We start from the raw sequence: 26267 nt of genomic DNA, 5'->3' as shown, positions 1-26267 counted from the left end.
CTGGTCATTAAGGGGGCAAATCCTTCCGGTCCAGAAGTGGTTAACGACACCCCCAGATCAGTTTGCATATCGCAGTGTGAACTGTCAGTTGGGACAGGAATCGGATCGTAGAGGTGTGAACACCCATGGGATCCGATTCTGCTGCGGACCCAAAAAAAGGGTCCTGTGCGAGTTGCGTCCGAATGCGATGCGAATTCAGCCGTACAATCTGTACATACAATTTGCATTGCACAGACGTCACATGTGATTTGCAGAGCAGTGCGCTCCGAATCACATGTCTGTCATCGCACTGATGTGAACCGGGACTTAAGCTTTGTGTCTTTTTTTTATTTATACGTGATGATGATTTCTTGCTGTCTGCGATCGAATTGCAATTTATGCATTTTTCATTTAACAGAAGCTAAATCTGAACGATGACACGATTATTTAATCCTGAATAGAATGATGGGTATGCCATCTATCTGTCATTTCACTGATTCCTACAAGTAAAATGGATTCAAGAAAACAATGTGCAGGAGATGACAAGAGCTGCTTCTGTGTGTTGCCAGCCAAACTGCAAGGCACTGTGGGTAAGGTAGTTCTGCTGCTCCTGCAGTGCCATACAGTGGAGGAAAGAGGGAACTACAACCCCCAGCAGCTCATTCCTGCTCTCTTACTCTGGGATCAGTGACACTTCCCAGCCCCTTTCCTTGGCTGCACAGCTCAGGATCCCTGGATCTGCTGCTGGGCTGCACACACTGATAGATCAGGTAGGGGAAGGGGATGGCATAGTATGGATGATGGGGGTGGCATGCATGCTATAAGAAGATCAGATGCAATATATATACTCCATATAGTGGAAACAATAGGCTGCTGTTGGGTACAGGTCGTGGGTTGGCAGCTGCAGGTGGGGAGAGGGCTGGCATTGGGCTGGCTCCTGCTATTGCACAGATAGAGACAATGTTGTATTATGCTGGAACACAGGGATTGGGGGGTGGGGATCCGGTACGCAGGAAACACACATACGTATGTAGAAGACCAGGATGCAGAGACAGAGGGATCAGTGGAGAAGATGATTGGGATCAAGCAGAATAGATTTTCGGTTAGAACAGGCTGTACCTTCCCCGGGTTCTTCCATTGCTTATTATTCCATGTGGATAAAATGCAGTTGTAAGCCGGCCATAGACAGAACAAAATTCGTCCGCTTCAGTCCATCTATAGGCAGGCTGGTTGTAATGAAGTTGACCCATCGATCATTTTAGGTACAACCAGCCAGTCTGTTTTTTTTTTTTGCCGATCACTTCTGGCGGCTATAGTGGTCATTATACTCGGCCAGTGGGAAAGGCTCCCATGCTGGCAGAATACAAATCAACCTGTTTGGTTGCCCGATCACTTCTGGCGTCTATAGTGGGCATTATACTCTGCCAGTGGGAAAGGCTCCCTGGCTGGCAGAACAGCAATCAACCTGTTTGGTTGCCCGATCACTTCTGGCGGCTATAGTAGGCATTATACTCTGCCAGTGGGAAAGGCTCCCAGGCTGGCAGAACACCAATCAACCTGTTTGGTTGCCCAATCACTTCTGGCGGCTATAGTGGTCATTATACTCTGCCAGTGGGGAAGGCTCCCTTGCTGGCAGAACGCCAGTCAATCTGTTTGGTTGCCCGATCACCTCTGGCAGCTATAGTGGTCATTATACTCTGCCAGTAGGAAAGGCTCCCATGCTTCCAGAACACCAATCAACCTGTTTGGTTGCCCGATCACTTCTGGCGGCTATAGTGGCCATTATACTCTGCCAGTGGGAAAGGCTCCCTTGCTGGCAGAACACCAATCAACTTGTTTGGTTGCCCGATCACTTCTGGCAGCTATAGTGGGCATTATACTCTGCCAGTGGGAAAGGCTCCCTTGCTTCCAGAACACCAATCAACCTGTTTGGTTGCCCGATCACTTCTGGCGGCTATAGTGGTCATTATACTCTGCTAGTAGGAAAGGCTCCCTGGCTGGCAGAACACCAATCAACCTGTTTGGTTGCCCGATCACCTCTGGCGGCTATAGTGGTCATTATACTCTGCTAGTAGGAAAGGCTCCCTGGCTGGCAGAACACCAATCAACCTGTTTGGTTGCCCGATCACCTCTGGCGGCTATAGTGGGCATTATACTCTGCTAGTAGGAAAGGCTCCCTGGCTGGCAGAACACCAATCAACCTGTTTGGTTGCCCGATCACTTCTGGCGGCTATAGTAGGCATTATACTCTGCCAGTGGGAAAGGCTCCCAGGCTGGCAGAACACCAATCAACCTGTTTGGTTGCCCAATCACTTCTGGCGGCTATAGTGGTCATTATACTCTGCCAGTGGGGAAGGCTCCCTTGCTGGCAGAACGCCAGTCAATCTGTTTGGTTGCCCGATCACCTCTGGCAGCTATAGTGGTCATTATACTCTGCCAGTAGGAAAGGCTCCCATGCTTCCAGAACACCAATCAACCTGTTTGGTTGCCCGATCACTTCTGGCGGCTATAGTGGCCATTATACTCTGCCAGTGGGAAAGGCTCCCTTGCTGGCAGAACACCAATCAACTTGTTTGGTTGCCCGATCACTTCTGGCAGCTATAGTGGGCATTATACTCTGCCAGTGGGAAAGGCTCCCTTGCTTCCAGAACACCAATCAACCTGTTTGGTTGCCCGATCACTTCTGGCGGCTATAGTGGTCATTATACTCTGCTAGTAGGAAAGGCTCCCTGGCTGGCAGAACACCAATCAACCTGTTTGGTTGCCCGATCACCTCTGGCGGCTATAGTGGGCATTATACTCTGCCAGTGGGAAAGGCTCCCATGCTGGCAGAACACCAATCAACCTGTTTGGTTGCCCGATCACCTCTTGCGGCTATAGTGGGCATTATACTCTGCTAGTAGGAAAGGCTCCCTGGCTGGCAGAACACCAATCAACCTGTTTGCATAATTGCATAATCTATGGCCTGCTTTAGATACAAAGACATGGAGGTGAAAATACCAAGAAAGGGGGAAAAATGCAATTTGGAAGGTTTTAGAATGAATGCACTTGGGTGCTCTTAGCATAAAAACATATTTCAGCACCCGGGAAGAACGGGCGCAGCGTACAGTAGGGAGCAACCGATTATCAGCAAAGCCGATATATCGAGGGCCGATCTGCACTTTCCCTGTAATATCGGAATTGGCCACCAAGGTGACCAGTATTGCCGATATTTCGGGAAAGTGCTGTACCAGAGTGATGCCTGCAGCTAGAGGCATCACCCCGGTACCGGCGTCCATAGCCGACGGACAGCTGTCTTGTAATGACAACCGATGTGGCTGAGAAGCCGCTCGCTGTCATTACAAGGAGCGGGAGGGGACGTCACCCCCCTCCCGCGGCCTTCCGCGACTCGCCTGGGTCTCCCATCCCACCGGGAGACGCGGGCAACCAGCCTGCACGGCGGCTGAAGACCCGATCAAAGCCGCATTCAGTTCTGATCCGGTCTCCATGCAAAAACCCAGAAGTGATGTCATGACATCACTTCCGGGTATTCGGCGCCAAATTTAAAAAAATGACAGCATTCAAAACAGTCGAACTTGGCGTTCTGAATGCTTTTAAGTGCAGAGGAGGGGTTTGGGGTCCAGATCCCTCCACAAGAGTACCTGTCAAGTAAAAAAAAAAATAATAATTTTTTAAATGTATGAAAATATCGGCCCATACCGATATGCGATGACCATAATATCGGTATCAGCAATGAAAAAAACGATATCGGTCGATCACTAGCGTACAGCCTGCTGCCAGCAGCTCTGTTAAGCCGGGTATACACTAGTAGAATTTCAAGTGAAAATTTCTACTAAGATTCTCAAACATTCAAATGCCGTTCGAAAGATTTTGTTTGCTTTTAAAATTAGATTTTGGAATGAATGGACTTTACCGAATGAACACCACATACACTGTGATAAACTCGTACATTCAAAAAAAAAATTTCATCCTGCTGCTTTCAATATTCTCGTCACTGCAATCACAAACGAACATCGACCTGACTCCACTAATGGTTAGAAGAATGAATGATTGAATGAATGAATGAATGAATGAATGAAAAAGTCAAATAAAATTCTACTATTGTATGGATAGCTACAGGCTGGCCATAGATGGATGGAAATTTAGCAAGCCCAGCTGAATTATGATCCATCCATGGTCATTCTCATTCAAGAGGAATCAATCTAATCATCGACACCTCTCGAATTGGACTGTTGGTATATTTTCCTTCGATCAGCATTTGCAGCTATTCCGCTGCAGCTCTGACCAATGTAGTCTGACAGCGAAGGTCATGGTCCATGGTCATTCTCCTTTAAGCCTCGTACACACGCAACAAATTTCCGCCGACTGGTCGTCCGTCTTTTGTCCAGTTGTGTTTTGTTGGTTGGAATGTGCTCTAGACTGCACACGAATTTTCCCGCACGAAAAATTCTACTTCAGAAGTGATGTCATGTGTTGGATTGCTTTCTATGTGTTCTTTCTTCACTGAGCATGTCTAGTCTTGCTCATAAGATTTTTCCCTGTCGAAATCTGTACTAATGAGACGAAAATCAGATGTGTTTTGATCGTCGACAAAAATTTTATAGCCTGCACACCCAAATTTTTTCGGCCGAAAAGTCGGAGTCGGTTGTCGGAAGCATCATACTAACAAGCCGAAAATCGGCAGATCGGCCGTCGGACGAAAATTACCGGCTGAATTTCGACGCGTGTGTACGAGGCTTTAGGATTTGCTAAATGATTGACTTCTCTGGAATAGGACTGTTGGTAAATTTTTTTAGATCAGTGCTTGCAGCAATTTGGCTGCAGTCTTGACCAGTGTATTCTGACAGTAGAGGAGTCCTGTACAGTAATCTGAGCAATCCTAAGTGGCCATTCTCCAACATCAGTGTATGAAAATGAAACAGATTCTTTTCATTATGAACCATACGTCCCCCCCCCCCCCCCATACTATCATTTTTTTGTAAGGGTTCCCTAGACTCTAAGGGTTCCTCTGTGTTGGAAATGTTGAAAAAGGCTGCCCTAAACCCAACGTTCACTTTACTGCAGCTGATCAACCTTTTAATGTGGCGACTGCATTTGTTTTCTTTTTCTGGCTTTTTTCCCCTTTATTTTTTGCTGATTACCTTGTGACAACACACTTTAATGTCCCCATGTCTACGTTTTTTTTCTCTTCTGTATCTACAGAGGCAGCCATTATTGTCATACATGCTGGACATCCAACATGTCTTCTTTGTTCATCTCCATTACATGGTGGATTGATGGGACTAGTAGTTCACACAATAAAATGAGGTTCTTTGTGCTTTCTTTGCAGCCACATGAAGTGACAAGAACACTGGATTGCTGGCAGGATCAACAGGTATTTTCTGTACTTGCCAAAAATGTAAAAAGCTTGTCTGAAAAGTAAAAACAAATGCAGCCACCACATTAGGAACTGTTGCAATATATATATATATATTACATTTTTGTTTCAGTATATAGATACAGATATACAGGTACAGATATAGATAGATTTTAAGACACCGGTGAGCCTTCTGCAAACATCCCCCGAACCCCTGCTAATATGTAAGAGAGATAGAGGGAGAACGCTGCTGGCTTTGTGGAACTACAAGCCTCAGGGGGCATGCTGGGACTTATATTTCAACCTAGATCTCTATCTGTAATGGTCATCATACACATTACAATCTGACCATACAATCTCTGTACAATCAGCCTTAGATCTATCTAATTTATGTAATAGGAGGACCTTCCTATTCTATTCAATCAAGTTGTATCCAATTCGGCAGGCACTACATGCTTGTAGGGGTGTATCTAACAGAGATTGTACAGTCAGATTGTAACATGAGTGGTGAGCTTAAGTCCCCATATTATATCATTTTGGTAAATCTGAAGTTAATTGTACAAAGATTGTATGGTCAGATTGTAATGTGTATGGCCACCTTTAAGCTGCCTATACACTTTTCAATCTGGTTGTACAATTTCTTTTAGATCTACTAACAACATTGGATGCAAAGTGAATGGCTGTACAGGCTTGTCCTGTATAGGACAAGCCTGTATACGTTGACAATGTAAAGGATATTGTACAGAGGTTGTACAATCAGATTTTAATGTCTGTGATCACCTTACAGTGCCTTGTGCAAAAAAAGCATTGATTTGTTTCATAATTTGGGTAGAAGATGATAATTATAACTGCTAATATGTTTATTGCTGCCCGTGCCTTCCTGGCTTGGTGATAATGCAGGGACAGGAAGTGAAGAAACATTTCCCCAATGAGGCCTGGGAACAATACAGGGACAGGAAGTGAGGGAACATTTTCCCAACAGGACCTGGTGACAATACAGGGACAGGAAGTGAGGGAACATTTTCCCAACAGGACCTGGTGACAATACAGGTACAGGAAGCGATGGAACATTTTCCCAATGGGGCCCGGTGACAATACAGGGACAGGAAGTGAGGGAACACTTCCCTAATGGGGCCTGGTGACAATACTGGGATATGAAGTGAGGAAGCATTTCCTCAGTGGGGCCTGGGAACAATACAGGGACAGGAAGTAAGGGAGCATTTCCCCGATGGGGCTTGGTGACAATACAGGGACAAGAAGTGAGGGAATCTTTCCCCAATGGGGTCTGGTGACAATACAGGGACAGGAAGTGTGGGAAAATCTCCACAATGGGGCCTGGTGACAATACAGGGACAGGAAGTGAGGGGACATTTCCCCAAAGAGGCCTTGTGAAAATACAGGGACAGGAAGTGAGGAAACACTTTCCAAACAGGGCCTTATTCCACTACACTAACAAGAAGTGGGGGAACATTTCCCCAATGGAGCCTGGTGACAATACAGGGATAGGAAATGAAGGAACATTTCCCCAACGGGGTCTAGTTGACACTATATCTAATGAAGGGTCAAGTTTCAAGGAGGAGAGGTTTAGGTGGATCTAAAAAGGAAACTAAATACTAATACTAAATTTAGGTACATGTGGCTGTATGTTTATCTGCAATAATGCCCAATTTTTTAAAGGGTAACTCCACTTTCATGGGAAAAAAATAGCAAATAAAAAAATATAGCATATAGAATTGTGACACGAGTCATATTGTGATTTAAAGTGATATTAAAGTGGTTGTAAAACCTTACATTTTTTCACTTTCTGTGCTGCAGCACCCCCCCCCCCCCCCTCATATCAATGTATCCCATGCAGATATGCTGCCCTTAATGAAAGTGTAAGTGTTTGTTAGAAATGGAAAAGCTAATTACCGTTTCTGACACAGCAGCTGTGTGGTCACGTGATCCCCTTGTGCTGGCTGGCCCCGATCCATGGAGAGAAGCGGGAGGGGCGGAGAATCCCTCTGCTGGTTTTGCATGAGCAGCCCCAATCCTCTTCTTTACATGTCCCCTGGCCCCTCCCCCTCGAGCATTGCCTCCAGAGAAATATGCTTGCCCTGGGGGCACCTCTGCATGTTTACTCCCGAGCCGCTGCTCTATCCGTCCATGGAATACATAGAGCCACGGCTTGGCCCCGCAACGGCTCTCTCCTCATTGGCTCACTGGCTGGGGGGTAGATGCACACGCAGAAGGTTTTTTTACCTTCTTTTTAGAATGCATTAACCACTTAAGCCCCGGAAGATTTTACCTCTTTCCTGACCAGGGGGTATTTTGCGATTCAGCACTGCGTGACTTTAACGGACAATTGCGTGGTTATGCGACGCTGTACCCAAACAAATTTGACGTCCTTTTTTTCCCACAAAAAGAGCTTTCTTTTGGTGGTATTTGATCACCTGTGCGATTTTTTGATCATGCGCTATAAACAAAAAAAAGAGCGTCAATTTTGCAAAAATAACAATATTTTTCACATTTTTTTATATAAAATTCCCCCCAAAAAAATGTAATAATCAAAATTTTTTAACATTTTCGGCCAATTTGTTTTATGCTACAAATGTTTGGTAAAAAAAAAATCGCAAAAAGCGTATTTTGATTGGTTTGCGCAAAAGTTTTCGCGTTTACTAACAAAGGGAAAGATTTTTGTCATTTTTGTTGTTTTTTTTTTTAACGCGTAATGGCGGCGATCTGCGATTTTTTTGCGCTACTGCGACATTGCGGCAGACAGATCGGACCCTTGACTGACATTTTTGACACTTTTGGGGTTACCAGTGACATTTCTACAGTAATCAGTGCTATACATATGCACTGTTACTGTAAAATTACACTGGCAGTGAAGGGGTTAACTTTTTTTGAGAGGGAGGGGTTATGTGTGTCCCTAGGGGCGTGATTCTAACTGTTCACTAAGGAACAAATGTACTTAGTGAACAACTCCAAGAATTTGCGAAAGAGTATTTAAACTAGGAAGGGGGGGCAAAAGAGTGAAAATACAAGAGTCAAATTGCCCCCCGAAACAATGCCAGAACAGGTCAGAAGCACAGAGGTTAAGAAATGATAAGCTCAGAGTCCTGTCTACAAATGCTCGCAGTTTAGGTAAAAAAATCAATGAACTTGGGTCAATAATGGCATCTGAGAATGTAGATTTAGTGGCTGTTACGGAGACATGGTTTAATGAAAGAAATGACTGGGACATAACCATACCAGGGTACTCTTTATACAGAAGAGACAGAGAAGGCAAGAAAGGAGGAGGAATGGCCCTGTATGTGAAAGATAGCATTAAATCTAACCTAATACAAGTTGGTGAGGCCAACATAGAGTCAGTTTGGGTTACGTTGCAGTTTGCTAACCATGCAGTAACTCGTGTAGGTGTGATATATAGACCACCTGGTCAAGTCAAAGAACTAGATGATCTACTAGTTGAAGAAATAGCTAAAATGACAATGAAAGGAGAAGTTATCATTATGGGAGATTTCAATCTTCCAGATATAAACTGGAAAACCAAAATAGCAAGTTCTACCAGGAGTACAGATATTCTAAATTCCCTACTGGGGTTGTCTCTGCAACAAGTGTTTGAGGAGCCAACCCGGAGGGAGGCCATTTTGGATTTGGTATTCACAAATGGGGATTCGGTATATGATGTCATTGTAGGCGAAACCTTGGGATCTAGTGATCACCAGTCAGTGTGGTTTAATATAAGAACTGTGAAAGAGTCACACCACACAAAAACAAAAGTTTTAGATTTTAGAAAAACAGACTTTTCAAAAATGAAATTAGTCATAAATGAGTCCTTATCAGACTGGAACGGATTACATGGAGTCCAGGAGAAATGGGACTACTTAAAAGGTGCATTATTGAAGGCAACAGAAAATTGCATTAGACTTGTCAGTAAAAGCAAAAAAAGGAAGAGACCACTGTGGTACTCAGCAGAAGTGGCCCAAATCATTAAAAATAAAAAGCTAGCATTTTGTAATTATAAAAAAACCCAGAGCAATGAAGAAATCTACAAGATTAGGCAGAAAGAGGCCAAGCAAGTTATTAGAACTTCTAAAGCGCAGGCAGAAGAAAAACTAGCTCAGTCTATGAAAAAGGGGGATAAGACATTGTTCAGATATATAAATGAAAAAAGGAAATTAAAACAAGGAATAACTAAATTAAAAACAAAGGACGGAAGGTATGTAGAAGAGAATAAAGGGCTAGCCGACTGCCTTAATGAATACTTTTGTTCAGTTTTTACAGAAGAAAAAGAAGGAGAAGGACCTCCACTTGAAAGGATGACTAATGAATCGTTTGATGCATGTGTCTTTACAGAGGAAGACGTTCTAAGATTGCTGTCTAAAGTGAAGACAAATAAGTCACAGGGTCCTGATGAGATACACCCAAAATTATTAAAAGAGCTTAGTGGTGAGCTGGCAAAACCATTAACAGATTTATTTAACCAATCATTAGTAACAGGAGTCGTCCCGGAGGATTGGAAATTGGCAAATGTCGTGCCGATTCACAAGAAAGGTAGTAGGGAGGAATCGAGCAACTATAGACCAGTGAGTCTGACATCAATAGTAGGCAAATTAATGGAAACCCTATTAAAGGATAGGATTGTGGAACATCTTAAATCCCATGGATTGCAAGATGAAAAACAACATGGGTTTACTTCAGGGAGATAATGTCAAACAAATCTTATACATTTTTTTGACTGGGTGACTAAAATAATAGATGGTGGAGGTGCAGTAGATATTGCATATCTAGATTTTAGTAAGGCTTTTGACACTGTCCCACATAGAAGACTTATCAATAAACTGCAGTCATTGAGCATGGACTCCCATATTGTTGAGTGGATTAGGCAGTGGCTGAGTGACAGACAACAGAGGGTTGTAGTCAATGGAGAACATTCAGAACAAGGTCATGTTACCAGTGGGGTACCTCAGGGATCTGTACTGGGACCAATTTTGTTTAATATCTTCATAAGTGATATTGCAAAAGGCCTCGATGGTAAGGTTTGTCTTTTTGCTGATGACACAAAGATATGTAACAGGGTTGATGTTCCTGGAGGGAAACGCCAAATGGAAAAGGATTTAGGAAAACTAGAAGAATGGTCATAACTCTGGCAACTGAAATTTAATGTGGATAAGTGCAAGATAATGCACCTGGGGCGTAAAAACCCAAGGGCAGAATATAGAATATTTGACACAGTCCTGACCTCAGTATCTGAGGAAAGGGATTTAGGAGTAATTATTTCAGAAGACTTAAAGGTGGGAAGACAATGTAATAGAGCAGCACGAAATGCCAGCAGAATGCTTGGATGTATAGGGAGAGGTATAAGCAGTAGAAAGAGAGAAGTGCTTATGCCGCTGTACAGAACACTGGTGAGACCTCACTTGGAGTATTGTGCGCAGTACTGGAGGCCATATCTCCAGAAGGATATAGATACTCTAGAGAGAGTTCAGAGAAGAGCTACTAAACTAGTACATGGATTGCAGGAAAAAACTTACCAGGAAAGGTTAAAGGACCTTAACATGTATAGCTTGGAAGAAAGAAGAGACAGAGGGGATATGATAGAAACTTTTAAATACATAAAGGGAATCAACTCGGTAAAGGAGGAGAGCATATTTAAAAGAAGAAAAACTACCACAAGAGGACACAGTTTTAAATTAGAGGGGCAAAGGTTTAAAAGTAATATGAGGAAGTATTACTTTACTGAGAGAGTAGTGGATGCATGGAATAACCTTCCTGCAGAAGTGGTAGCTGCAAATACAGTGAAGGAGTTTAAGCATGCATGGGATAGGCATAAGGCTATCCTTCATATAAGATAGGGCCAGGGACTATTCATAGGATTCAGATATATTGGGCAGACTAGATGGGCCAAATGGTTCTTATCTGCCGACACATTCTATGTTTCTATGATTGGCTGTGGCTTGAGATGTAGGAACAGTGATCAACGGTCCTACATAGTAGAACCGTATGATCACTATTCATACACAGGGGAGAATGACAGGCGGCCCGCCTGCCTTTCTCCCTCTGCACCGACGATCGCCGAATGACCGGCGGACATCGGGTCCGCCGGTCACACGGGCGGGGGGGTCCGTGACTGCGTGGGAGCGGGAGCGCGCCTCCGGGGGCGCACGCTCGCTCCCTAGACCCTCATAGGCTAGCAACATAGTACTACGTCGCTCTGCCTGTGAGGGGCTGACCGCCGACGTAAATAGTCGTGCAGCAGTTGGCAAGTGGTTAAGGTAAACAACCTTCAGCCTTTAAAACCACCCTAAAGCTATTAAAAACTGCCTTTCAATTTCAGTCTTCCACACTGTAATTTTCTGTAAAATGCAATATGGCAATCTGAAGGCATTATGAACAAAGATTGTGTAAAGAATGCCCACAGATATGTCATTTCCTTCTTGTGCAATGTGCTTACAGATTTTCCCATTAGTTTCCAGATATGAGTATCTTAGATACAAGTCAGATTTTTGTTATCCCCTGCAACAAAAATGTCATTTTTAGTGTGATACTCCCAAAGAGAAATCATGTCTAAAGATATACAGACCTTGCCGATTTCCTCATTAGAGCCCTGCAAGTGCAACAGCTGATTGGTAAAATCACTCCCATTCACATTAATTTTCCTCATGGACACAGAGAAACAAACAGCTATTTCTTCAAATTAACAAAAGGTAGGAATCTGAAACAAAGTTTGTCAAAATCTTTGCAATGTACATTAATTACCCAGAGGGTAATGAATTTTTCTTAACAAAAGGGGAGTTACGCTTTAGGACCCCAGTTTCATCTCTCTTCTTTTAAAAACCAAAATCCTCAGGCACCTTTCCAGTTCTATTAATTTGACAACACCATTTTCTGCATACACTGCTTTTATTGGTTTAATGAATTAAAAATCAAACCATTACCCTTGATGTCACCTAGGGAAAAATACTAGTACTGTATATGACAAAGCCTGGTCATCCACAAGGCAAACTAGGCAGGAGCCCAGGGCCCAGTGTATGACCAGAAAACCCATCTGCAAAGTTTATGCCCATGCAGTATACTAGGGGATTAGCACAATTATTGTGCACCTTGCCTGTCATTTTACAAGAGAGGATACAATGCAAATGGGGTGGCTTCTCTGTGTCTGTTGCAATCCTTATCAATACCAATAAAAGAGATGGGGGGCAAAGCTGCTGCCTTGCCTAGGATCCTATTCTGCCTAAGCTACACTATATTCCCAAAAGTATTGGGACACCTGCCTTTACATGCACATGGACTTTAATGGAATCCCAGTCTTAGTCCATAGGGTTCAATATTAAGTGGGCCCACCCTTTGCAGCTATAACAGCTTCAACTCTTCTTGGAAGGCTGTCCACAAGGTTTAGGAGTGTGTCCAAGGGAATGTTTGACCATTCTTCCAGAAGCTCATTTGTGAGGTCAATCACTGATGTGGATGAGAAGGCCTGCCTCACATTCTCCACTCTGATTCATCCCAAATGTGTTTTATCAGGTTGAGGTCAGGACTCTGTGCAGGCCAGTCAAATTCCTCCACCCCAAACTCGCTCATCTATATCTTTATTGACCTTTGAAAGTATTTATTGTGCTATTGGGTATTTTGTTAAGATTAAACCGGTACCTACATCCTAAATTACCTAGTAGGTACCAAGAAAATCCTTTAGCCCCTCCTCTTCCCTCTCTTTATGGACCTTGCTTTGTGCACTGTTGCACAGTCATGTTGGAACAGCAAGGGGCCATCTCCAAACTGTTCCCACAAAGTTGGGAGCATGAAATTGTCCAACATTTCTTTGTATGCTGATGCCTTAAGAGTTCCCTTCACTGGAACTAATGGCCAAGCGCAACCCCTGAAAAACAATTCTCCACAATAATCCCTCCTCCACCAAATGATTTGGACCAGTGCAGGGGTGGAGGAACTTGACTATCCTTCACAGAGTCCTGACTTCAACCCGACATAACACCTTTGGGATGAATTAGAGTGGAGACTGCGAGCCAGGCCTTCTCATCCAACATCAGTGCCTGACCACACAAATGCGCTTTTGGAAGAATAGTCAAACAATCCTATAGACACACTCCTAAACCTTGTGGACAGTCTTCCCAGAGGAGTTGAAGCTGTTATAGCTGCAAAGGGTGGGCCAACTCAATATTGAACCCTACGGACTAAGACTGGGGTTAGGATTATGCTTTATTTAAATGCTTTATAGTCATGCTTAATTGAATGTTGGAGTTTTATTTTAACTTTTACATTTTATTGAAAATCTCTCCCTTTGCATCTTAGACATTTTTGCTGTTGATGATGTAAATTTCCTCCCATTGCTATCTTAGTTGTTATTTTTGTTTGCAGGATATTTTGCTATTCTGAAAAGTTGTTTCTTGAGTTTACTTCTCTGTTGTACATACATCTGTTTCCTTTACGTAAGGCATATTTTAAAGGGTCTCTTGCTGACGATTATGGTAAAAGACTTTTTCCTGTTATGCATGATTCTATTATTATTATTTGTATAATATGACGTGTATAGACTGGAAGTATATCCTTTTTTGTATACTGTATATAAGAGTCAAAGACTGAAATTAAAATTGAGTAACCCATTCACTATGCTCTTGGGTGTAAGTGAGTTACTTCCAGGGCCCTGGAGTCTGGATGTGTGGAATGGAAAGATATGCCGGCAAAGGTTAGTAGAGACTACATAGACAGATAATATAGAAAGGGATAAATCCCTTAGGTAGATAGATACAGTTGCAGTTCTGGGATAAGCTTTTAGTTATAATAAAGTAATATATAAGGGAATAGGGATATGTACCATTACCTTGTTATATATCAGGTTTAGTATTCTTTTAACTGGGATGCCAATAAAGTTCATGTGCATGTAAAGGTAGTCGTCCCAATACTTTCTGTAATTAATGGCGCTTTTCCACTGCATGGTACCGAACGGTTCGGCTCGCTTTTATGCTTTTCCACTGCTGGTACCGCATGGTACGGTGTAGGAACGGTTCGGTACGGTACGGCGAACGCTTTTCCACTGCATGGAACCGAACAGTACGGCTCTCAAAAACAGTACCACCTCGATTGTGGTTCCAAGAGGTACCATACCGGTACCATATCCCACAATCCTTTGCATGCAGTCACTACTAGCCACTGATTGGTCAGAGAATTCCACCCACCCCGTTGTTATCCCACCCACTTAACTTTAGTACTACTTTAGTGGAAAAGCAAACCGTACCGTACCGTACCGAACCGTTCCAACACCGTACCATGCGGTACCAGCAGTGGAAAAGCAAACCGGGCCAAGCAGGGCCGAGTAGAGCCGAGCCGGTACTTGCAGTGGAAAAGTGCCAATAGTGTATCTCTGTCTGACAGTTCAAAGTGAGGTTAGCAATCTATAGATGATCTGCTTCAAGCTTCAGGGTCTACAAAGGTAAACACTAATGCTTTATGTGAAAAAGCTGATTTTAGGCATACACAGTATCTCACAAAAGTGAGTACACCCCTCACATTTTTGTAAATATTTTATTCTATCTTTTCATGCGACAACACTGAAGAAATTACACTTTGCTGCAATGTAAAGTAGTGAGTGTACAGCTTGTATGACAGTGTCAATTTGCTGTCCCCTCAAAATAACTCAACACACAGCCATTAATGTCTAAACCGCTGGCAACAAAAGTGAGTACAGCCCTAAGTAAAAATGTCCAAATTGAGCTGAAAGTGTCATTTTGTGTGGCCACCATTATTTTCCAGCACTGCCTTAACCCCCCTGGGCATGGAGTTCACCAGAGCTTCTCAGGTTGCCACTGGAGTCCTCTTCCACTCCTCCATGACGACATCACAGAGCTGGTGGATGTTAGAGACCTTGCGCTCCTCCACCTTCTGTTTGAGGATTCCCCACAGATGCTCAATAGGGTTTAGGTCTGGAGACATGCTTGGCCAGTCCATCACCTTTGCCTGCAGCTTCTTTAGCAAGGCAGTGGTCGTCTTGGAGGTGTGTTTGGCATCGTTATCATGTTGAAATACTGCCCTGCGGCCAAGTCTCTGAAGGGAGGGGGTCATGCTCTGCTTCAGTATGTCACAGTACATGTTGGCATTCATGGTTCCCTCAATGAACTGTAGCTCCCCAGTGCCAGCGGCATTAATGCAGCCCCAGACCATGACACTCCCACCACCATGCTTGACTTTAGGCAAGACACACTTGTCTTTGTACTCCTCACCTGGTTGCCGCCGCAGACGCTTGACACCATCTGAACCAAATAAGTTTATCTTGGTCTCATCAGACCACAGGACATGGTTCCAGTAATCCATGTCCTTAGTCTGCTTGTCTTCAGCAAACTGTTTGCGGGCTTTCTTGTGCATCATCTTTAGAAGAGGCTTCCTCCTCGGATGACAGCTATGCAGACCAATTTGATGCAGTGTGCGGCGTATGGTCTGAACACTGACAGGCTGACCTCCCACCCCTTCAACCTCTGCAGCAATGTTGGCAGCACTCATACGTCTATTTCCCTAAAACAGCCTCTGGATTTGATGCTGAGCACATGCACTCAACATCTTTGGTTGACCATGGCGAGGCCTGCTCTGAGTGAAACCTTTCCTGTTAAACCGCTGTATGGTCTTGGCCACCTTGCTGCAGCTCAGTTTCAGGGTCTTGGCAATCTTCTTATAGCCTAAGCCATCTTTATGTTGAGCAACAATTCTTTTTTTCACATTCTCAGAGAGTTCTTTGCCATGAGGTGCCATGTTGAACTTCCAGTGACCAGTATGAGAGAGTGAGAGCGATAACACTAGATTTAAAACACCTGCTCCCCATTCACATCTGAGACCTTGTAACACTAACGAGTCACATGACACCCGGCAGGGGAAATGGCTAATTGGGCCCAATGTGGACATTTTCACTTAATATACACTTTTATACAAGCTGTACACTCACTACTCTACATTGTAGCAAAGTGTAATTTCTTCAGTGTGTCACATGAAAAGATATAATAAAATATTTACAAAAATGTGAGGGGTGTACTCACTTTTGTGAGATACTGTACATGATATTACATTCACAATGTATGTAGGATTTATTTATCTGTGTTTTACGAACCTGCTCAGTTGTGTTTTCCATTCAGGGGCACTAAAAAGAGCCTATATATATACGGTACATATATATAATTTATGTTCTTTGAGCTTTTTTATCTGGTCTAATAGATAACTATAGGCATGAATAGTCTTGTTGCAATGACAAATATTTTAATATTCTTTTTTTTTTTTAAGGCCGCATCTCTTTCTGATGGAGAAATGTAACACAAGTACAGGTGGAATCTTGAATGTCAGGCAAAAATTCCTAGAAGATATGGAGGTAATCATTTCTTCACACGACGTCTCTTCAATGTAATGGACACCATTTGGCTAAAAATACGAGGCCCGTATACAGTATAAATGCCAGAGGGAGCCAATGGTAATCATACTTTTCTAGCAAAAAGAGAAGTCTACAATCTAACTAAAGCAGCATATTGTTAAGACTGAGTCCAAAGTTAAGGCTAACATACATGCATTGATTCTGTCCCAATCCCATTTGACTACTTGACCCATTTGACCTACTTTATCTATGAATATCACTGTTCATTTTCTTATGACTTATCTATAAAATCCTTCTAAGCTAAACGAAAGTGAAGTCACTAGATGCATCTAGTTAAAGCTACACTGTTGCTTCTGTAAACAAAAATTCCATATTAGGTCCACATCATTAACAATGCAATTGAACCAAATAAGCTTACATGGCCATATTGGGTCGATGTCAGTGGCAATGTAATTTACCTAATTAGGCCACATGGTCATATTAGGTCATCATTGGCAATGTATTTGACCTAAAAAGCCCACAAGGTCATATTAGGTCAATGTCATTGACAATGCAGTTGACCTAATAGGGCCGCATGGCCTTATTAGCGCAACATCATTGACATAGTCATTGGCCTAATAAGGCCGCTTGGCCATATTAGGTCAACGTAATTGACAATGTAATTGGCCTAATAAGCTCACATGGGCATATTAGGTCAACGTCATTGACTATGTAAGTGGCCTAATAAGACCAAATGGTCATATTAGGTTAATGTCATTGACAATGCAGTTGACCTAATAGGGCCGCATGGCCTTATTAGCGCAACATCATTGACAATTTAATTGGCCTAATAAAGCCACATGGTCATATTAGGTCAATGCCATTGACGATGTAAGTGGCCTAATAAGGCCACATGGTCATATTAGGTTAATGTCATTGACAATGCAGTTGACCTAATAGGGCCGCATGGCCTTATTAGCGCAACATCATTGACAATTTAATTGGCCTAATAAGGCCACTTGGCCATATTAGGTCAACATAATTGACTATGTAATTGGCCTAATAAGCCCACATGGTCATATTAGGTCAATGCCATTGACGATGTAAGTGGTCTAATAAGGCCACATGGTCATATTAGGTTAATGTTATTGACAATGCAGTTGACCTAATAGGGCCGCATGGCCTTATTAGCGCAACATCATTGACAATTTAATTGGCCTAATAAGGCCACTTGGCCATATTAGGTCAACATAATTGACTATGTAATTGACCTAATATAGCCATGTGGCTATATTGCGTCAATGATGTCATAAGAATCCGCGACCCTTTGTGTACATGAAGTTTCGGGGTGGGGAATGCCTTGGTCACAGTTAGTTGGGTAGTTCAAGGGTAATGGATTTCTATCAGATTCAGTCCTAACTTTTACAGCCTGCTACACGACAAATGTTCACTCTGTTGCAGATTTAACCTATAAAAAGTGCTTTAGAGAAGATCACATTTTTTTTTACCAGTTTCGAATTATTTTGCAAGTAGGCAGGATATGTTGAGTGACATTTAATGCAATAACTCTCATTTTTTTTCCTTCTGTATTGTAGTGCTGTAGATTTAAAATCCTTTTTTATTCTTTCTTTAGGAGTCAACCAAATCCGATGAAGAAACTGTGTGTTTCTCAGTGGAAGAACTGGATTCTTTAGAAGATCGGGAAAAGCAACGTAATAAAAATACAACAAAAATTCACCAGCGCCCAAACTTAGTGGGTGAGGGATAATCAGTGTTACTTTTTTCCCAATACCCCACACAGCCACTTAATTAGAAATTCTACTGAAAACAAATTAGTAGAATTATCAGTTAGTTGGAGGCCTCATTCATACTTGTGTGTCGCAGCAACACACAATAAAACATATGCAATACCCCATATTACCACAAGGCACGTGCTAGTTGTGCGGTGCATTGCAGTCCCATCCACTGTCACCCCAATCAGTGCCATCTTAAGAGCATTAAAGGGCCACGGGCAATGCAGTGCACTGGGGCCCCGCCTACACAATCACCCACGAGAATAAAAATGCAAATTATTGATAAGGCGATATTTATTGGTACAGCAGTGCCAGGCTAATGACGGCTTCCAAGTTGGGCGGCTGGGTCCAGTGAACACACACACAGACGGGAGTCAGACTGGACTGTCCTGTGTGTGCCTGTTCCCGTGGAGGCGGACAGACATTCCTGCAGTTGTTGGCTCCCCCTCCATAGCCCAAGTGGCCTGACAGCAGCTCAGGGCCGACAGGCGATTGCCACCAGTTCGGCAGTGGGATGCACACGGGAATCGGGAATAATGCTTGGCTGGGTCGCTGGGCAGGTGGGGCCCCCTGGGCAAGTGGGGCCCCCGGGCAACTGCCCAGCGTGCCCATTCGGTAAGATGGCCCTGACCCCAATGCACGGTATAGCTGAGACAGCATGCCACAACACATACCATGCATTGTAGTGCGCTGCTGTGCCATAAAGGGGTCACGTGTGATTTTTTGATCTATTGTGGTGAGTTGGCAGCCTATTTATATTGAACAGGCTGCCTTAACACATGTGCGTTAACTCACCACAACAGGTCGCCAAAGTCTGCCCTTATTTTTTTATTATACATAGAGATGGGTTGAATGGCTTCTAATGCAGATTAGTGATTCTGATAACAATCTTATCTTTCTACCTGAGTTTTAGAGTTGGAAACTTTAAAATGAATTTTCAATTCCATTTACACAAATATCCAAGCACCCACTTTTTATACTGAATTAATATTTTCCTATCATTTTTCACAGATCTTATGAAATAACTTAATCCCGCCCCACAACTAATGTACACAAAGGGGTGGGAGGTTAATGACACCATTGACCTAACAAAGAGATATGGGCATACTAGGTCGGTGTCATTGACTTTATATGGCCATGTAGCCATATTAGGCCAATGATGTCACAAGCATTCCTGTCCTCCTGCATATGTGTAGCTGTGGGTCAGGGTATCTCCCGCAGCTCATTGGCCTGGCAAGGACAGCTGACTTTCAGGTTTGGGCTGAACCCAACTTGAATCGAAACTCATTCTTATTTCTGACCTGTATTTGTCCTGCTTTATAAGTAGGGCCCAGGCTTTTTTGCCCATACTGCTGTTCTGCGTCACAGGAGTGCACTTACTTTTGCTCTCTCATAACCCGTAGTCAGCTTATAATTGGCTATCGCCCACTGTCAGCTGACGGATGAAGGATCCAAACCATATTGTTGGGGTCAATCAGGCAGCTGGCTCTGGCTTTCAGTTGCTGAGAGCCAAAACCAGTTGTGCCCGCCCCTCTCCAGCCCGGTGTTCCAGTGAGCACTGGAGGGGCCGAGCAGAGATAGATCTCCACTCTGAGCTGAGGAAGAACTGAGTGGTCATGTGATTGCTCAGCTCTCTGGCTTGGAGCCAACATGGAATAGCTGCAGCATCAGACCGTTGCTGCAGCATAGAGGCGAGTATGTGTGTGTTTTTCTTTTTTATATAGCTAGCCCAAACCTTTCCTTTAGGTGCGTTTTGTCATTCCATAGACTTGTATGGGAGTGCAAAAGGCCCTTACAGTCTCCTTAAATCTAAAGCTGTTTGGTGTCATATTGTGTTATATACACTTTTATCACTTCACTTACATATATCTGCTTAAACTAAAATGGGAAATTTCTTATTAATCAGGTTACCTGTATGTGAAGCCTGAGACTGTATCCAAGATTCAGAGTGGTGAGGAGCTGTGTGTGAGTAGTGATTTATACACACACAAGAGGAAAAGACAGACGTACTCCTCCCCAGGTATGACTATAATTCAGCTTATGCAGACTTCCTAATGCTAATGTCACAGGCAACGTTGTTTAGTGCAATGCTGTATTTTGGGCTAGGCCAACAAGGCCCAGGCCTAGGGCGGCACTTTGCAGGGGGGCAGCAAAATAGCCACCCTCGCCTCCATCTGAGACTCCATTAGCCACTGGTTGCTAGAGCCGCCTGGCGTCTAGCAATCAGTTACATCACACCTTCTCACACCCCCCCCTCCTTTCTCCCACCTCCTCTTCCCCTCTCTCTCACCCCCATCTCTCCCACCACCCCCTCTCTTTCACCCCCACCCCCTCTCTCTCTCTTTCTCTCACCTCTCACTCACTCTCTATTCCCCCTCTCTCTCTCACCCCCTCCCTCTCTCTCATCTCTCTATCTCTCTCACCCTCCTCTTTCTCTCTCTCTATCTCTCTCACCCTCCTCTCTCTCTCTCTCTCTCCTCTCTCTCTCATCCCCCCTCTCTCTCTCTCATCCCCCCTCTCTTTCTCTCTCATATCCCCCTCTCTCTCTCATATCCCCCTCTCTCTCACCCCCTCTCTCTATCATCCCCCCCTCTCTCTCTCTCATCCCCCTCTCTCCCTCCGAACACCCTCTCTATCTCCCAACATCCTCTGTCTCTATCTCCCAACACCCTCTCTCTCTCTCTCTCTCTCTATCTCCCAACACCCTCTCTCTCTCCCCCTCTCTCTCTCCAAACACCCTCTCTCTCTATCTCCCAACATCCTCTCTCTCTCTATCTCCCAACACCCTCTCTCTCTCTCCCCCAACACCCTCTCTCTCCCTCTCTCTCCCTCTCTCTCTCTCTCCTCCAACACCCTCTCTCTCTCCCCCAACACCCTCTCTCTCTCTCCCCCAATATCCTCTGCCTCTCTCTCTCTCTCCCCCAACACACTCTCTCTCTCTCCCCCCACCTTCTCCCCCTCTCATCCTCCCTCACCTTCCCTTACTCACCCCCTTCTCTCTCTCCCACCCCCTATCACCCCCCTCTCGTGAGATCTCAGGGGTTCTTGCTGGGACTTGTAGTCCTTCAATTTTAAATGTTAAACAGGAAGGGGTTGGGCAAATTTCCATAGGAGGGGGAGGGGGGCGCCCAATTTTAGTCTTGCCTAGGGCAGCTCAAAACCAAAATACACCACTGGTTTAGTGCAGATGCCAGTCTGTGTGTGCCATTGGCAATCTATGTCAGTAGCAGTCTGTTAATATCAATGTTTAAATCTGAACTCTGGTTATAAAAGACTGATATTACTGCTGTTCTGTATTCATCAATATAGCATTCAATTTATTTTTTTTAATTTTTAGTGTAATCAGCATAAGTAGCTGAATTTGACCTGGCATCAGCCCCTTGCAGGTCCCTGTAGAACAGGGCCGGAGTGTAAAAGCAAGAAGCAACACAAGGAGCCAATCAGTTTATGCATTGACACATGCATTCTGATAGGAGGAGAGAGCAGAATTACATAGAGATAGGCTCATCACTGTGTGTATAGAACGGCATCATCATATTCACATACTGCTCATCACTGTGCTGCTTCTCCTTTCACTGTCCAGTCAAAGGCTGGGGTGGGTTTAGGACGACCTGGACTCAGAGGAAGTGTGTTGACTGGCTCTGGCCATGAGACTGAGGGCATCTAATGTTAAAAAAAAGCACTGCAGGGGAAAGTTCTGCGTTGAAGGTGAATACTGCAATGATTTTTTACCAGCTAGGAGGGTAATATTGTTTGGTTCTGTGAGACTGTTTCATATTTCATAGCAACAAAAAGTCTAAGGATTTTCTAATGTTGTTTTCTATGGTCATTAAACCATTTGAATCTATATGCCTACTTTCTGGCTTTAGAAAGGTGGCAAAGTGTTGGTAATGTGGCAGTTGTGGCAATTAAAGCGGAACTTCATCCAAAAGGGGAAGTTCCATTTTTCTGCCCCCCTTCCCTTGTAGGGGAGCAGGTACCTGGTTTTCGACAGGTATCTGCTCCTACTTCTGCCTGGATCGCCTAGGCATTCCAAGCTGAGGTTCACCCCCCTCTATGCCTGCAGCCTTCTGGGACACATCACAGGACCATTCACAAAGTGCAGGGCAGCTCACCATGCACAGTGGGAAGCCAACTGTAAAGCCGCAAGGAGTCACAGCTGGCTTCCCACACTAAGCATGCTGGCACCAGGGACCCGGGTGAGGACGCTGCTGGATCTTTGGACAGGTGAGTGTCCTTTTATTAAGAGTCAGCAGCTACCATATTTTTAGCTGCTGACTTTTAATTTTTTTTATTCTAGAATGAAGATCCTCTTTAACATCAGATACCATGGGACACAGAGCTGCAGGAAGTGTCTGGGCACGATACCACAATTTTGGCCCCGGATGCTGGTCTGCATGGAAACTCCACTATGCTTTTTGAATCTAGTAACCTTTCATCTGCTGTAAAAATGTGTTATGCCGATGGGTAGTAACTCCACTAAAGTAAGCACCTCATCCCTGAATAAGATTAAAAAAAAGGGGGGTAAGTGAGTGGGATTACTGCGGTGCAAAGAAGTTCACAAAAGGATCTTATATTATTAAAAAAATACAAAACATGTTGTTATTCCCTTGTAGTGCAGTTGCACATCTCTCCCAGCAAGGAGTGTTGTCTCCAAGGGTTAGAGAGGCTGGATTTATCCTTTTTTTATGGATAGTGTAGGACCCACTGATAATGGGGTACTTTGACATAGTGGTGGGCTTGAGCACGATATGGCCATATGGTGGGACTAAATCTCCATTTTTATTTATGGATTGTCTTCATATTTGATAGTATTTCTTTTGCATGTGTGCGCTATTCTTTTTTAATATGTTATTATTGTCTGATAAAAACATATCATATGGAAAAAGGCTATGGCGTAAAACAATAATCGCCGTAACAATTGTAAAAAAAGAGAATGAATAGGTATACAGACTCTCAAATGGACAGTGGTACATTTAAATCATTTGCACAATAAGACGGTGCTGCGAATCATCCCGACATGTTTCGCCTTAACATCATTGGGGTAAGTCCTGCACATGGGAGTGAATGCACTGACTGCCAGCACATTAGTATTTGGATATGATATTGTTAAGTAAAATTGTGTGAATATTTCTAATACTTACATTTTTCTTTGATAGTCAAATGACAGTTAGTGCTTTTGTTGGAGTCCCCTGAAGAAGCCTTTTTAGGCGAAACATGTCAGGATGATTCACAGCACCGTCTTATTGTGCAAATGATTTAAAGCGGAGTTCCGGCCATGAAAAAAAAATTTCAATAAAAATACCCCCGGGACAGTCAGGGCTAGTACATTCCACAATGGATGTCCCGGGTCGCACTTACCTGCAAGAAGAAATACTCATCTTTAAAATTTCTTCTCCAGCGTTGTCATCTCGGATGTGGGCAGCTAAAGCCAGCACGATCCTCTACTGTGTCCTCTTCTGTGTCCTCTTCTCCCAGAATGCGCCTGCACTGGCCCCTCTCGTCACTTCCGGTGCGGCGCCGCATTCCTCCACAACTTCTGGGCATGCCCAGAAGCTGTTTAGCAGGGAATGCGGCGTCGCACCGGAAGTGACGAGTGGGGCCGGTGCCGGTGCATTGATTCCTGGGAGCCATGACGTTCAGCTCCCAGGAATCATTGCAAACCGGAAGTGATGGCTCTGGCCGCGGCCGCCGAGGGAGGAAGTGGAAGAAATGTGAGTATATTTTTCTACAATGACAAGGTATGTAAAAAAAAATAAAAAATCGTAACTATGCATTTCCTTTTCAGGTGACAAAAAGCAAGCGGATGGCCACAAAATCGATTATGTCGATTTTGTGGCCGGAACTCCGCTTTAAGTGTACCACTGTCCATTTGAGAGTCTGTATACCTATTCCTTCTCTTTTGTTACAATTGTTACGGCAATTATTGGTTCATGCCATAGCCTTTTTCCATATGATATGTTTTTATCAGACAATAATAAAATGTTTTATATTTTTTTTAAAAATAAGATCCTTTTGTGTACTTCTTTGCACCGCAATAATTCCACTCTCTTACCCCCTTTTTTTGAATCTTTCATTGGCTGGGTATCCACTTGGAGAAGGGGGTGACTTTAGTAACACCACTCTGCCTCAAATGCATTTTTACTCCTTTACTGTTGCCCACATAAGTGATATGGTGAACAGAACCACTTGCTGCTGGCATCTCAGTATCCCTTACATTAGGTGTGTTTTAATTGCTCACTGCATTTTCTTTATTATTAGATACCTCCTTAAAAAAAGATAACAGATCTCCATCAAGGCCATGTAGAAAACAAAGGACAGTTACAAGTCGTACACCTGCAGAAGATCTGCCTTCCACAGAGCAACAAGATAAGGGCTCCAAGAATGTAGCCAGCAAGAGTGACCTAAACACCACAGCATATACCTGCAGTGAATGTGGCGATCATTTCAATGAGCATTCCCTTTTTCTTAAACACCAAGTAACCCACGTTGAACACAGAAACTTAGTAGACAAATATGACAGTAGTGTGACTTCAACGAAGCACCAAGGAGTCCAAACCAATGAACATACAGACAGCCGCCTCCGGCGGAGAAAACATGTGATCTACAACTCTAGTTCAGTTACAGAGAGGAGAGTTCAGACCGAGCCAAAATCTTTTATCTGTAAAGAGTGCGGAAAGAGCTTTACTCAAAATGCTAGCCTTATTGTACACAAGAGGACTCATACCGGTGAACGGCCTCATACCTGCAAAATTTGTCTCAAGAGCTTCATCAGTGGATCTTACTTGGTCATGCATCATAGAGTTCATACAGGGGAGAGGCCCTATGTCTGTAATGACTGTGGCAAACGATTTATAAGCAGCTCAAATCTTATTATCCACCAGCGTGTCCACACAGGAGAAAAGCCGTACCTCTGCACAGAGTGCGGCAAGTGTTTTGGTCACAGCTCCCATCTGGTGAGGCACCAGAAGGTCCATACTGGTGAACGTCCTTTTACTTGTGCTGAATGTGGCAAGGCTTTCTCCAGAAGCTCACACTTGGTCAGACATCAAACCATTCACATGAGAAGCCTGACTAATTCCGCCATCTGACATTTTGGACAAGAGATGAGACACTAAGGAGATATGGAAGGAGACACTTTCAATGTTAAGCACTTTTTATCGTCTATAAATCTTTGTCTGCAGCCTTTTCTTAAAACAGTTCCAAGTCATTGTATATTTATTGTTGTATTGCTTTCTAAAAAAAAAGATTAAAGAATTCAACCAAAATTGGTAAATAATTTGAGTTTTAATAAAAGCAGGGTTTCTAAAATCAATCAAAAGGCAGCGCTAACAGGTATATAAAAATGTATATGATGTGAAATATTATTAAATAAATCCGTGCATAGTGTGATCAAAAAATATAAAATGAATACAAAATAAAGTGCATAATGTGATCAATAAATACAAAATTCATATATATTAAAGTGCATAAATAGAGTGCAATCATAAATTGTCCATAGTGCAACCATATGCAATAGTGCAAAAATAATCAAATTAAAGTGCAGTCCAAAATGGTTCCCTTGAGTGGAACTAAAGTGCTGGAAAAGTGCTCGATTTATGATTGCACTCTATTTATGCATTTTAATATATATGAATTTTGTATTTATTGATCACATTATGCACTTTATTTTGTATGAATTTTATATTTTTTGATCACACTATGCACGGATTTATTTAATAATATTTCACATCATATACATTTTTATATACCTGTTAGTGCTGCCTTTTGATTGATTTTAGTAATTCTGGGATTTACCTAAGTGAGTAGCAGC

The 26267-nt window shown here is 43.4% G+C and overlaps 1 protein-coding gene across 2 annotated transcripts; it reads left to right on the top strand.

Moving 5' to 3' along the window:
- The first annotated feature begins 670 nt into the window (after positions 1 to 670).
- On the top strand, positions 671 to 25733 carry LOC309569716 (uncharacterized protein). 2 transcript variants are annotated; one of them, XM_082275679.1, is made up of 5 exons: positions 671 to 750; positions 16611 to 16682; positions 18295 to 18373; positions 20361 to 20474; positions 24716 to 25733. In XM_082275679.1, exons 2-5 carry the CDS (start codon positions 16614 to 16616, stop codon positions 25543 to 25545), a joined length of 1092 nt encoding a protein of 363 aa, XP_082131805.1. In that variant the 5' UTR covers positions 671 to 750; positions 16611 to 16613; the 3' UTR covers positions 25546 to 25733. The 2 variants fall into 2 exon arrangements, with proteins under 2 accessions (XP_082131805.1, XP_082131804.1); XM_082275678.1 differs by having other exon boundaries at positions 18295 to 18418.
- Positions 25734 to 26267: the final 534 nt, after the last annotated feature.

Source organism: Pelophylax lessonae (assembly GCF_965119305.1).
Source record: "Pelophylax lessonae genome assembly, chromosome: 13".
NCBI classification, from domain to species: domain Eukaryota; kingdom Metazoa; phylum Chordata; class Amphibia; order Anura; family Ranidae; genus Pelophylax; species Pelophylax lessonae.
Note: the sequence above shows the minus strand (reverse complement) of the source record. Positions and strands in the feature narration are given on the sequence as shown.

What these genes read in the sequence shown, in the direction of transcription:
- LOC309569716 (XM_082275678.1), top strand. Translation starts at nt 16,614, where the DNA reads ATGGAGAAATGTAACACAAGTACAGGTGGAATCTTGAATGTCAGGCAA. An exon ending in CCAGCGCCCAAACTTAGTGG is followed by an intron (nt 18,419 to 20,360) that starts GTGAGGGATAAT and finishes CTTATTAATCAG; the next exon opens with GTTACCTGTATGTGAAGCCT. An exon ending in ACAGACGTACTCCTCCCCAG is followed by an intron (nt 20,475 to 24,715) that starts GTATGACTATAA and finishes CTTTATTATTAG; the next exon opens with ATACCTCCTTAAAAAAAGAT.